The sequence below is a fragment of the Megalobrama amblycephala genome, linkage group LG10 (assembly GCF_018812025.1).
Source record: "Megalobrama amblycephala isolate DHTTF-2021 linkage group LG10, ASM1881202v1, whole genome shotgun sequence".
Lineage (NCBI taxonomy): Eukaryota > Metazoa > Chordata > Actinopteri > Cypriniformes > Xenocyprididae > Megalobrama > Megalobrama amblycephala.
The window spans coordinates 23459853-23474593 of record NC_063053.1 but is presented as its reverse complement, the minus strand read 5'-3'; the positions used below and the strand labels follow the sequence as shown (position 1 = coordinate 23474593).

At 36.8% G+C, this 14741-nt stretch overlaps 1 protein-coding gene across 3 annotated transcripts; it reads left to right on the top strand.

The window, feature by feature from the left end:
* Positions 1-34: 34 nt before the first annotated feature.
* etaa1b (ETAA1 activator of ATR kinase b) lies at positions 35-13848 on the top strand. Of its 3 annotated transcripts, none has more exons than XR_007186834.1 (7): positions 35-350; positions 649-777; positions 3151-3209; positions 3313-3419; positions 6988-8390; positions 10754-10857; positions 13011-13848. XR_007186834.1 is itself a non-coding variant. In XM_048205496.1 (6 exons), exons 1-6 carry the CDS (start codon positions 191-193, stop codon positions 13133-13135), a joined length of 1983 nt encoding a protein of 660 aa, XP_048061453.1. In that variant the 5' UTR covers positions 36-190; the 3' UTR covers positions 13136-13848. The 3 variants fall into 3 exon arrangements, 1 of the variants encoding a protein (XP_048061453.1); XR_007186833.1 differs by having other exon boundaries at positions 10751-10857; XM_048205496.1 differs by lacking the exon at positions 10754-10857 and having other exon boundaries at positions 36-350.
* Positions 13849-14741: the final 893 nt, after the last annotated feature.

Here is a 14741-nt window from a genome sequence, read left to right as displayed (position 1 = left end):
TGCCAAGAACCAATCAGAGACGCGTCTTCGTGTAAACGTACAGAAAACATGGCGACGATGTAGGAGAGCACTCTTACCTGAGTAGGCAAACACTTTCAGAGTGTACATCAAATATCGCAAACGTTTTGTAGCTAGTTCAACTAAGTTATGACTACTGGAGCGGTATTATTCATATTAGTTCAAATAAACCATGACCGACAAGAGAAACGTCGGTGTGCGACATATATTAGACGCGAGAGAAAGTCGGAGCAGAACTCTCAAACTTACCGAGAAGAAAACAAAGACACGAATGATCGGACTCAAACAGTCACAGTCTCCGTATAATCACACTTCATACAACTGTCGCAAAGGTAAACACTTTTGTAAGACATCAGAACGCGTGACAACGCTTCGGAAAGCAGATGCATGTTTATCCTTACAAAAGTACAGTTGCAGTGTCGTGGTGGTATTACCATGTGACTGAATGATTGCCATATGTATGTATAATGTTATTTATATGGCACTCCAGTGTGCTTCAAAGAATAGCGTTATTCTACAGTGGTACATGTCCAAAAACGCATGGTACTTCTTGTTGGTGTCCACGTGAAATCTTTTTTTTTACCCCCATACAAAGTATAGTGTTGTTGACATTATTGTCTTAATTCTCAGATTTTACAACCCCAAAACGTCGACCAAGAATCAGATTCAACGGTTGTTACAGCGGAGATTCGCCTAATGAGACTGAACCCCCGCAAGACATCATCTGGGATCCCAACTCACCCACGCAAAGCTTGAATGGCAAGTGGGAAACTTACACTAGTCTGTATTTATTTCATTCCAAACACTTGTGTACCGATTAGGGGTTGGTGGTGTGAGCTAAATATTACATATGACATGATTATTTATTTATGTTTATTTAACATAAGTTATTTTTTGTTACAGCTATGGTATATATTTTAACATAGCTGCATTTGATGGAAATTAAACTAATAGTTTGAAGGGTTAGTTCACACAAAAATGAAAATTCTGTCATTTATTACTTACCCTCATGCTGTTCCACACCTGTAAAACCTTAGTTAATCTTCGGAACACAAATTAAGATATTTTAGTTTAAGTCCGATGGCTCCGTGAGGCCTCCATAGGGAGCAATGACATTTCCTCTCTCAAGATCCATAAAGATACTAAAAACATATTTAAATTGGTTCATGTGAGTACAGTGGTTCAATATTCATATTATAAAGCGACGAGAATATTTTTGGTGTGCCAAAAAAAAACAAAATAATGACTTATTTAGTGATGGCCGATTTCAAAACACTGCTTCAGGAAGCTTCGGAGCGTTATGAATCAGTGTATCGAATTAAAAAAATATTCTTGTCGCTTTATAATATTAATATTGAACCACTGTACTCGCATGAACTGATTTAAATATGTTTTTAGTACATTAATGGATCTTGAGAGAGGAAATGTCATTGCTCCCTATGCAGGCCTCATGGAGCCATCGGATTTCAACTAAAATATCTTAATTTGTGTTTCGAAGATGAAAGGTGTGGGACGACATGAGGGTAAGTAATAAATGACAGAATTTAAAATTTTTGGGTGAACTAACCCTTTAAATGTTAAATATCTATCAGGTAATGCATATTACTGGACAATCCGATTTAATTGAACAAAAATCATGAATAAAAGATACTTAATCTCACATGATTTTCCTTTTTCATGGACACTAAACAAAAATAAGATTGTTCATAACTAATAAACAATAAGTGAGATCAGTGCAAAAACATTTTCACATTAAAAAACACTTAAGGGGGGGGGGGGATCACACACAGTTTCTGCCAATCTCATGTTAATCTTGAGTACCTATAGAGTAGTAAAGCATCCTTCATATCGCCGAAAAGTCTTTAGTTTTATCATATTTATAAAAGATACACGCACTGTACAGAGTCTTTCCAAAAACAGCCGAGTGCCTGGAGGCGTGTCCTGTGAGTGGAGATAGAGTGACGAGCTGTCACAAGCAGCTTTTGTGTAGAGATCGGCTGCAAGCTATCAATGGTCAGCTAAATTTAAACGCATGCAATACACCATCGCATTATCTATGGATAACTTTTGAATCACTATAATGAATATAGTGAATGATGAATAACGAATTTATGAATTCACTACGTTCGTATTGTTTACATTATATACACTTAGGCGCCTATTGCCAACAAAACAGACATTTGAAGCAGTTTTACTTACCACCTGCTGTTCCAACTCATGACCAGGATCATTACCGCTGTGACCGCTCCATCTTTCAGTTTCAAACGATCTGTAAATCCAGTGTGGAACTGGGCCTTGTTTATGAAACCATAAGCACCGATCCTGAGGGCTCGAACAGCCACGGAAAACACAAGTTGTTCTCCATTTATTTAACCTATAAAAAAGCGATTGAAACTATCAGTTTCTATGGTTATTTTAATAACAAATATCGAGAGCGTGTCAGTGTAATGCGTGAGCACAAAAATCTCAACTCCTCTTAACGCTGGGTTCTTTGGGTAGCAATGTTATCTTTCCCTCACAACCAAAAACACATTTCTGTGGTGACATTGTTGATTTCGTGGTCTAAAAACAAAGTGACAAATCTTTCTCAAGCAAGTCCTGTGCAGCGCTGCTGATGACTTCCGTAAAGCCGAACACGCGTTGATGGGCGTGCTCTTGCTCTCTTGCTCTGGTCGACGTGTGCGCATGCTCTTCCGGGAGAAGTGCCCGTACAAGGAATTCCGACCTTTCTGATGTCACACAGGCACATACTTGGAAAAAAAAAAAAAAAACCCTGAAGGATTTGGAAGAGTATTTTTGGCACAGAAATACTCTGTCATACGTCCAACTCGTGTTTTGAAACTCTGGCCATGTTTAGCATGAGAATCCAACTCTTTAACAGTGTAAATAAGTCAGAATGCATGAAATAGCATTACACCCCCCCTTTAAGTTAAAACTTGTAAAATTGCAAGTGTTTTTCCTTAGTTTGACTTGTTTAGGACACACCCAACTCTGTATTTTTGCATTGCTCTACATTTCTTTGTATGGTATATTTGTCATATAAACTGTAACTGTAGATATATTTGTAAATATATAACATTTGCATACATCAGATTCTTATTTGGTACTATATATATTTGTAACCATTCACAGGAGGAGGAGATGCAAAAGTCATTGAGATATCAGAAATTGTCAAAAGGATTGCACCAAAAGTAAGTATTGAACAATATATAGTCAAATATAGAAAAAAAATAAATAAAAAGGAAATGATGTGTGTCCTGGTAATTTCAATCTAACAGTCATACTGTGTTTAAGGTTGAGAAGTCTAAAGAAGGGGACTCAGTGCTCCAGTGGATTGGAGACAGTGCCATACCCTGCACTCCAGAGATCAGACAGCCCAGAGTCAGGAGGATCTCAGCGCGGTACGTGTCCTCTAATCATTAACATGCTAAATACCTAAAAGGTGTCATAAACTTTTTTTTTTTTTTAGACTATCATGCATAAAATGTCTGTATTACCTGACAGATGTGCTGCAACTATATGACATGGGATATAGATGAGGAGCACATTTTATATGATAATTTGATTAACTTAACCTCTACTCTATGGCCTTAAAGCTGCAGTAGGTAACTTTTGTAAAAATGTATTTTTTACATATTTGTTAAACCTGTCATTATGTCCTGACAGTAGAATATGAGACAGATAATCTGTGAAAAAAATCAAGCTCCTCTGGCTCCTCCCAGTGGTCCTATTGCCATTTGTAGAAATACACCGCTCCCGGTAAGAACCAACCAATCAGAGTCAGGAGGAGTGTCTTAGCAGTGTCAATCAAGCTCGTGTGCGCGCTAATCACACTCCTGTCATGCACAGCCATAGTGCACAGCGTGTACAGGCATTCAAATTCAAGATTACCAGTGTGCAGCAGCTTTGCTTATGACGGACAAACAATCCAGTTTCGTACGTATAATACCCCATAAAGTGCGTATCATATGCACGCGGAAAACTAATTTTGGCGTATATATTCTACGAGATTACAAACTCGTACTATTGATATGCATTTTCGTGTGATCGGGCTCAATTAAGTCATGATATGCAGTTTTAAGATTTTTTCAGGCGAGAATGTGCTGGTTTAAAGCTCAAATTTGTGGTTCATTGATAAAGATAGCGCCTTTCTAAAAATTTGATCTGACGTTGTCGGAGTTTTGAGATCCAGGCGATCACCGGACTCTCAGCGCTCATGTACCCAGCCGAGAGCAGCCTTACCTTGGCTAATCCTTCTGACGTTTGCCGCTGGCTCCGTTTTGGCTGAGGGCAACGTGACGTTTCATAAATTTATATATGGCTATTTAACTTTTGTATCATACTAAAGCGCTGATTTTGTACGCTTGACTGAATTGTTTGCTTTATTTCTTATTGTATATTTTTATACCTTTTATAATGGCTATTATTGAACATTAAAACTGATATTTAACAAAAAGAGAAGGTTGTGTTTTATGTTAAAGCCTATTTCATTTCATTACAGTGAAGATAATCAGAGTATGCACAAATAGTATTACATTTAATATGCTTGAAATGTAAACGAAAAGAGGCAGGGTTGTTTAATATTTCGTTTTGTTATAAATATAAGCAGACATTGCAGATAATTAATCACTCGTTGCCTGAGGCTATTAATATGTTTTTGTTTGTTTCTTTAAATAAAACGAAAAGAGGCAGAGTGGTTTAATAACAAATTTTGTTTTATTCTTGGCTAAAATATACATACAGAGATAACCGGAGAAGCCAGTTATTTGCATACTGTAACATTAGTTACCGTTATATTATCTTACTAGCTATTTATTACTTATAGAAATAGTGCATATACTGTACGTCATATAGTTACATTACATGTATTGCAAAATACGTAATGTTTTGAGGACCAAGTTTGTAGTCAAAGTATGGGAAGGCCATAGTCAATGTAAATCATATTGTTGATGTTTCGTCTGTACCAGTGAATGTGCTATAACTGTTTATCCGCCGTCATCGGTCCTGCTTGCTTACTAGCCTGCGCGTTCACGGCAGGCTCCATTGTGATGGGGGAGGAGCTGTGGAGGGAGGGCTGTAGCGCAGCAGAGAGCAAGGGGGAGTGACCTGTGAGTTGTGCTTGTTCAAATTCTCAGGCTAAGTCAACGTTTTCTAAAAACTCCCTACTGCAGCTTTAATTAGGGCTGCAAGATTTATTGCATGATACGAAAAATAACATTGAACTTAAATTCAATTCTTAGTGCGATTATGAAATTGCAAAGGCTGCGATTCTTTTCTTTATGCGCAGCGTGTCAAAGTATGGCTCCAAATGCTAATCCATCTGAAAGCACTGCGAGTTTGAGTCGCTTATAATGTACATTTGAAAAAGCAGCATGGTTCAAACATCTTTCCAGACATGAGAAGCATTTATTAACACCTTGTCCAACAAAAGACAACATTTAATAACATGTTTTTACTCCAAACTCACTTCATAACGAGAGTTGAGCGTCCTTCTGTGAGATGATGTGGCTTCTTACACAGAATAAAGCGGTCGTGTGTTTATTAGTCATGTTTAATCAATCAAAGCGTTTCAGTCTTCTGTTTATTCAGCTACAGCGATATAACACGTGTTATCATCTTCTGCGGCAGTGCATATTTGGAGTTTCTGCGCAAGAGTGCCCTCTGGCTTTCAGATAGAGAAGCATTTACTACTGATCACAGAGCCGTACAGCTCTGACAAGCTGTGCATAAAATAATCGCAGTCTTTGCCAAATCGCGTGCGGTTTAATCATGATAAAGCGTGCAGCCCTAGCCTTAATCCATCTTAATAATCCATCTCTTCACCATCTTTTCCCGTTTCACCACTGGATCTGTGTTCACAGTGACTTAATATTGTCATTATTTACTCACCTTTAAGTTGTTACAATCTTGTATGAATGTCTTTCTTCTACTGAGCTCAAAGGAAGTCAGTGGTGCCCATCAATTGTTTGGTTACCCATGTTCTTCAAAATATCCTCTTTTGTGTTCTGCAGAAGAAAGAAATTCATACAGGTTTGGAAAAACTTGAGTGAGTAAATGATGACAGAATTTTCATTTTTGGGTGAACATACCCTTTAAATTTACCTACTGTGAAAAAAAATAATGCACTGTTTATTTCATTTGTATATTATATTGTATTTGTAATGTGTATCTTTGTTCTTATCTTTAATAACAAAGATAGAAACGTGAAATAAAGATTTTCATCTTCACCCACCCCTACTTTGGCCTAAATGGTCCGTCATTCTTTTTCCTTTTATATTTTGTTACCTTGTAAGGCTACATTTTTAAAATAGGGAAATTAGTTTGGCTGTACTGCTCAGTCACTTGCAAAATAGTAAAACCAACATGATAAAATTGTAAATTGTGATTTTCCTGAAAAAAAATAGTAATATGATATTTTTGCCATATGGCCCACACCTAGTCTGGTTTTCTTGGAAAACAAAATAATTCAACTCAACAACAATAACAACAATAATCGTTGTTTTATTTACAACCTCGTAAATTCATACAGTGATACCTTATAAAATCATTTGAATCAGTGTCAAAGAGCATGTCCATGATAGACAACAGAAAAAAAAATCTTTTAAAAATATACTGTAAATGCATGCGGCAAGTTCTGAGAAATGTACTTTTTTGTATTAATGTTTGTTTCCTATGTTTATGAAATACTTTGGTACTGAGAAAACTTATTTAGTTTTTGGCTTTTTGGCTATTTATGACTTCATATGCCATTTTTGCATAATAAACTATTCATAAAAAAATAAAAGCATGTACACTGCTCATCCTAGAATTGGTGTGTTTAAATTATTCAATGTATGAATTGTATTTTTAATGTATTTTAGAATAATTAGAGCTGTACAAAATTGACCCGTTTGTTTTGGCATACACACTGATATCATAGATTTATGATTTTTTCAGATTTACATTAATTCCACATCTTTTTTCCTTTAGGCAGAGCAGTGTTGAGGACCTCAAGAAACTTGCTAAGCAGTTTGACATCAATATGACTCGTCAGGACAAAGAGAAACAACAGGAGAGCACAGAAAAAAGAAATAAACTCAATAAGCTACAAAGTGATCGTACAGTGACAACGGAAAGACCAACATCTATCCCGATCTCGTCGGAAAAACTAACTGGATGCTCGTCTCTAGCCCGCCAAGAAGAGGAGGAGCTTCAGGCACTGTTTGATGGTCCCACACAGCACGTAAGTGGGAGACTGAGCCCACCATCAGTAAACTGCACACCAGAAAGCAGTACTGAACCTGTAGCGCAGGCTGGACAGAGGTCATGTTCTGCAACAACCAAAAACGCTCCTGTAGATGCACCTAAAGCCACTGAGGTGAAGTTTGATGATGACTGGGAAAATGATGACCTTCTGAATGACTTGTTTGTGTTGGAAATGACCCAGAACCCAGTGCCTTTGAACGTAGCTCAGAAACCAAGCACTGCTCAGCCTGAGTCTTGCTCTAAGAAATGTAATTTTGAGGACAGTGTTAATCCCTCTGTATCTAATGGCAGAATCATATGCTTTCAAACTCAACAGAGCACCAGCAAATGCAGCACCTTTACCAAGACACTTCCTGGTGTCAAAACATCTAATCGAAGCACTTTTACATTGAAGCCACCTGCTTCTGCTCAGAATCATACTACTGAGAAGCTGGTGAAGACTTCACCTGTGATCCAAGAAAAAAAGCAAACACAGCCATCCCAGGGCACAGGACAAGTAGAGCTTGATAAAATGACCAAAGATTGTGGAGTTTCAAGTCAGACCTCTTCTGCTCAGTTTGACGGGGTTTCAGAGGAGGACATGAAGTCTCTGTTTGATTCCGATGGTCTGTGGAATGACGAAGACGACGACGATCTCCTTTTTCAGGCTTGCGATGATGTGGAAAAGTTATCAGCCAGTCAAGAACAGCAAAGACTCAGCGAAAAGTACAAAAATCTTGCACATGACAAATCAAGAAGCTTTGCATCTAAAGCACCTTCCTCTTCTGACACTGTTTGTTCTCAGAACATGGGCATCAACAGCAGGGGCCAACCACGAGAACCCACACGTGCATTTGCTCGCTCAAACTCGGTACCGTGTACAAGTAGCAGCTCTGGATTTAAACAGGGATACGGTGTGTTATCGACAACTAAAAGTTCCAGCTCTGTATTGGGGAGTCATAGTGCTCAGCAATATGGACATGCACAAAACCAATCGAGTCATGTAGGATCCAGGCCTGGTTCTGCCAGATCCATGGGCACCTCACAGACTGTTGTGCCACACAGAGCAACAGTAGGAAATACTTCTAACTCCCACCATTACACGTTCAAAAGACATCTGTCTGACTCCATGACGCTAACCGACAAAGGTAAGCTTTGTACGTTGTGGCACCTGCAGCACATTAGCTCTGAAATTGCATCATAGAATACTCCTACAGGAGATGACTGTGATAGGCAAGTTTGCATAACCTGTTAAAAGAATAGTTCAAACATAAATGAAAATTGTGTCATCATTTACTCTCCCTCATGTTGATATAAACCCACATAACTTTCTTTCTTCCATGGAACATGAGAAAATGTTTTCAGAAATATTCACAATGTTGTTTTCAATTCAATGGAAGCACAAAACAAAGCACCATAAAATTATGATAATAGATTTGCACAGTACATTCCAAGTCTTTAACTGATGTAAATGTTGGTTAATGAAGCATTTTTTTATATTGTGACAAGAACAAAGATAACGGAAAATGTGCATCATGACCATAATTAAATTATTTTAACTAAACCATACTGTTTAAGAAAAAAAATAGGACTGCAATATATTAACATTGCACAGATTTTTTAAATTAAATTTAGAAGTAGTTTTGTTGTTAAAATGAATCTAATCATGGTCAATAATTTTGAGAGTTTAATTAAATGACTGGAGATGGGAGAACAGTGATTGAACACCAGTAAACTAAACTGGCTAGCGGGTTAATTAACCCAAATGCGTCCTGTACATATGAGATTAATCAATACATTACAGCTTACATCTGCACAAAATGATGCAAAAGCACAGGTGAGTGTAAACTTGAACTAAATTGAATAACTAAATTATAAAGGACTCACTATATTTTATTTGCAATAGTATACTCATTTGAATGTTATTATGTAAATGCTGCTGCAAGTTTAAATTAATATATACATTTTTGATTATTTGGTTTCATTCTCATCAAATAAATATTCTTTTTGGTAAAGGATGCCATTTACAATATAATTGACCAATATTAATAAATTACAAAATTTAACAAAATGAAGACAAAGACTTATGACTAAAACACACACACACACACAAAAACCCTTTAACACTGGGCCCAAGTGATTATTCACTGAAAATATTGGCCTTGCCGTCACTCTTAAATCTCATTTTCACTTGCACATGTTTAGACATGGTTGTGAGATACTCCAATGGCATTTGGTGTCCTTAAAGGGTTAGTTCACCCAAAAATGAAAATAATGTCATTTATTACTCACGCTCATGCCGTTCCATACCCGTAAGACCTTTGTTAATCTTCAGAACGCAAATTAAGATATTTTTGTTGAAATCCGATGGCTCAGTGAGGCCTGCGTAGCCAGCAATGACATTTTCTGTCTCAAGATCCATTAATGTACTAAAAACATATTTAAATCAGTTCATGTGAGTACAGTGGTTCAATATTAATATTATAAAGTGACGAGAATATTTTTGGTGCGGCAAAAAAATAAATAAAATAAAGACTTATTTGGTGATGGGCGATTTAAAAAAAACTGCTTCATTAAGCTTCGGAGCATTATGAATCTTTTGTGTCGAATCAGCGGTTCGGAGCGCCAAATCCACATGATTTCAGCAGTTTGACACGTGATCCGAATCATGATTTGACACAAAAGATTCATAACGCTCAGAAGCTTAATGAAGCAGTGTTTTGAAATCGGCCATCACTAAATAAGTTATTTTGTTCTCGTCGCTTTATAATATCAATATTGAACCGCTGTACTCACATGAACTGATTTAAATATGTTTTTAGTACCTTTATGGATCTTGATAGAGGAAATGTCATTGCTGGCTATGCAGACCTCACTGAACCATCGGATTTCAACAAAAATATCTTAATTTGTGTTCTGAAGATGAACGAAGGTAATAAATGACATTATTTTCATTTTTGGGTGAACTAACCCTTTATGTTAAACCTGGCAGGACTCTGCAAGTTTGAGAGTGTGGAAACAGAAATTATATTTTAGAGCTACAAAGGAGGCAAAGATTTTCAGTTTAAATGACTTTCAGTTTGTTTCTTTCACAAAGCTATATTGTGGCTTCAGAAGACTTGAAAGGTTGTGCACAGTAAACTACTTTGATAATACTTGTTCACATGGCTGGGTATTGATACAAATTTCATGATTCGGTTTTTGATTTCGATTCACAAGCTTTTGATTTGATATCAGCTAATCTGGATATATATCAGATACAGTTCATGGCAAATTTTCTCAAGGAAAAAAAATCTCAACTAATTCTGTAAACAATTCAGGGAGTCAGTTGGTACTACATTACTATAATATTGAAGGTTAAAATTAACTGATTTGTATACAAACAAGTAATTACAGTTTTTTTTTTTATAATGATAAAGTTATAATACTAACTTTATAATTACATAATTATGTTTCTACTCTTTTTTTTTTTTTTTTTTTTTTTTTTTTTTTCTCATGTTATAACTAGTAGTAAAGCAGAAAAGATGATCCGTTCACATGCGCTTCGCACTGCAGCTTCGCTTGATCTGAGGCGCTACAGCGATCTGTCACGGCACATTAAAGAGTGCCAACACGGTATTTATTGTTTGGATTTCATAATAAAATGGACAGAATTTGAAATCTGAGACTGTTTCATATAAAAAAATTACAGCACAAAGCATGTTGCGATTTAGGTTTGATGAAAGGTGTGCTACAATGTTCTGTTCATTCATCAAATGAAAACAGTATAGATTAAAAGTTTGATTCTCGGGAATCGATTATCGGTTCATAAAAATAAGAATCGATAATCAAGATGAGAATCGAGAAATCAATATTCTTTACTCAGGCCTGCTTGATTTGGTCCTTTGACAGCCACTGGCCATTGTAAAAAGTGCAATGCAAACAAATATTTCTCCTTTTGTGTTCCATTGCTGAAAGACACATCATGAGGATGAGAAAATGATATTTTCATTTTGGGGTGAACTCTTACTTTAATGTCTTCTAATATGCTTACTGTTGGATGTAGAGAAAGTTTGACAGTAATACAGGTGCTGGTCATATAATTAGAATATCGTGAAAAAGTTCATTTTTTTTTATTGTAAATTATTTTAAAAAATAAAACTTTATTCTATTCTAGATTCCCTACATGTAAAGTAAAACATTTCAAAAGTTTTTTTTTATTTGTTTTTTTAAATTATTTTTTTATTTATTGATTAGAGCGTACAGCTCATGAAAGTCCAAAATCCAGTATCTCAAAATATTAGAATATTTACATTTGAGTTTCATTAAATGACCATCCCTACAGTATAAATTCCGGGTATCTCTTGTTCTTTGAAACCACACTAATGGGGAAGACTGCTGACTTGGCAATGGTCCAGGAGACAATCATTGACACCCTCCACAAAGAGAGTAAGTCACAGAAGGTCATTACTGAATGTGGTGGCTGTTTACAGAGTGATGCATCAAAGCATATTAAATGCAAAGTTGACTAGAAGGAAGAAATTGGGTAGGCAAAGGTGCACAAGCAACAGGGATGACCACAAGCTTGAGAATACTGTCAAGTAAAGCCGATTCAAACACTTGGGAGAGCTTCACAATGAGTCAAATGAAGCCGGAGTCAGCGCATCAAGAGTCACCACACTCAGACATCTTCAGGAAAAGGACTACCAAGCCACTTCTGAAACAGAAAAAACGTCAGAAGCTTCTTACCTGGGCTAAGGAGAAAAAGAACTGGACAGTGAACAGTGGTCGAAAGTCCCCTTTTCAGATAAAAGTAAATTTTGCATTTCATGTTGAAATCATGGTCCCAGAGTCTGAAGGAAGACTGGAGAGGCACAGAATCCAAGCTGCTTGAAGTCTAGTGTGAAGTTTCTGAAGTCAGTAATGATTTGGGGCAGCTGTGACGTCTGCTGGTGTTGGTCCATTGTGTTTTATCAAGTGCAAAGTCAATCCAGCCATCTTCCAGGAGATTTTGGAGCACTTTATGCTTCCATCTGCTGACAAGCTTTATGGAGATGCTGATTTCCTTTTCCAGCAGGACTTTAGCACCTGCCCACAGTGCAAAAACCACTTCCAGGTGGTTTGCTGACCATGATATTACTGTGCTTTATTGGCCAGCCAACATGCCTGACCCCTGAATCTATGGGATATTTTCAAGAGAAAGATGAGAAACAGTCGATCCAACAATATACAGATGATCAGAAGGCTCAATAGTGCCTCAGCAGTGCCGCAGGCTGATCACTTCCATGCCACACTTCACTGATGCTGTAATTTGTGCTAGGAGCAAGTCATTTGCTGTAATATGTGCTGCCGACCAAGTATTGAGTGCACAAATGAACATACTTTAAAGAACTTGAACTTTTCTGTTTTGCAAATCCATTTTTTGATTGATCTTAGGAAATATTCTAATATTTTGAGATACTAGATTTTGGACTTTCATGAGCTGTAAGCTCTAATAATCAAAAAAAAAAAAAAAAAAAAAAAACCTTTTGAAATGTTTTACTTTATATGTAGGGAATCTAGAATATATGAAAGTTTCCTTTTTAAAAATAATTTACAATAAAAAAAAAAAAGAACTTTTTGATGATATTCTAATTATATGACCAGCACCTGTACTTCATTTTTATGAGTGCTGAATTAAACATCGAAACTCAGGGATTACAGTTCATGCTTTAAAAGTTTCACATGTCCCAGTTACACTTACATTCCACAGAACCATAACAAAACTTTTGTTTTTGTTGTTTTTGCAGTTTTTATTTCTTCCCATACGACAGCCAAATGTTCGGCTGCTGAGATTGAGAGGAAGAAACAGGAAGCGATTGCGAGAAGGAGATCACGGATGCAGGCTAGCCAAAAAAATGGAACGCCTACATAGGACGCTACAGAGGAGCTCGTACTGTACTGAATGTCAGGGATGTTCTGGCCAGTAAAGAACTAAATTATCTGATTATGACACGATTGCAATGAAGGCTGGCAAGCATATAGCCTGGAGATCTTAGTCAGTCCTCCAAATCCATTACTAATTTAGAGTTGAACACTAATTTGTCTCTTTGAAAGAAATGTTACTTGAAGATTTCTCATGCTTTTCTGAATAATGTACTGCAGTGTCATATCTGTCTAACTGCCAAACTAAATGGCTTGAGTTACAAAAAAAGCCATTTCTCGCACATTACGGTTCCGTTATTACAACCCAGTATTGTCAGTAAAATTAATGGCTGATGTCTGCAAGTCTTCACACTTTTTTTTTTTTTCAACATTTGATGAAGCATTTCCAACCATGTGTCATCTGAATCGTGAAAGAAAAGGAACATAGACTGTGGATTATGTCTTATTTTATATGCAGTTACAAATATGAGGTCACTTTCAGTTGGTCAAAGGATTGGCTCTAGTCTTCTGATCATAGTCTTTACCTGTTGTTAATGGGGAAAAAATACTTGAATTTTCGTCAATCAAGCTAAAGGTCCTGGAGATCTTTTTCTTTGTTGTCTTTATGTTCCATATTTTTCTGTTAAACACAATTGTGTCAGTATTAAAAGAAGCCAACATATTGTTGCTTCCAAAAGTCTCTATTAAAACATTTTGAACGTTGACTGACTGCAATCTTTGGGTCTCTGCCTAATAGTCTGACTTAATTACATCCATCAATAATTACATCCAGAAATAGCAGTTCAGATGTCTAAACCTCATTCTTAACAATTAACCTTCTTAATGTGTAATGCTCTTAAAATATAATCTTTTAAAAATTATATTTTCTATGTTGTTAAAAAAAAAAAAAAAACTCTTTCCAGTTATAACCCCTCCACACCTGGTTTATTGTATATGTCACAATGTTAGTCATTGTGTGCCTCAGGGAATGTCGGCATATCATTGGGATCCGGCCCTGGCCCTTCTCAGGTGTAAGCCCCACAGGTGTGTGCGTGTTTGTACTCCACCGGCCGAGACGTAGCATAGCGTATTGTAGCGTAACCCCCCACCCCTCCTCTCCCGCACAATTACTGTAAATCAAATGCCACAGTAATTTGGCAAGAGGATGAGGACTTTTTTATTACTGTGATTATGGTTATGATGATGACTACAATTTATTCCAAGCAGATGATGAAAACGCTGGGGCCTACAGGTGTTGAGTTCATACAATATAGAAGTTGGTGAAGGATTTTTCTGTAATGTGGCATTATCAAGCTGCTGTGGAACAGAGTAATGGGTGTTTCGGTATTTTTGCGTCAAAAAATGGAGAGCAATTACTGATTATTGTGATGGATCTGTGCCATGCAGCGAGAGCGTACTCTGGTATCAAGCTGTAGTAATTACGTCAAATTACTGTGTTTTGGTGCCAGATGCAATTTGCATTTCAGCATACTTGTTGGTTTGGGCAGAAACAAGATAACAGTTCTCAGACTAACCAAGAAGGAAACTCTAACTGTAAATTAGAGTCCGGAGACTAAAATGTTCTTGAGCAGATGTTAATATGGTGTCTTAAAGCT

Coding starts and splice junctions, on each gene's coding strand:
- etaa1b (XM_048205496.1), top strand. CDS start 191: ATGACCGACAAGAGAAACGTCGGTGTGCGACATATATTAGACGCGAGA. Junction 3,210..3,312: donor TCAAAAGGATTGCACCAAAA/GTAAGTATTGAA, acceptor ACTGTGTTTAAG/GTTGAGAAGTCTAAAGAAGG. Junction 8,391..13,010: donor CATGACGCTAACCGACAAAG/GTAAGCTTTGTA, acceptor TTGTTTTTGCAG/TTTTTATTTCTTCCCATACG.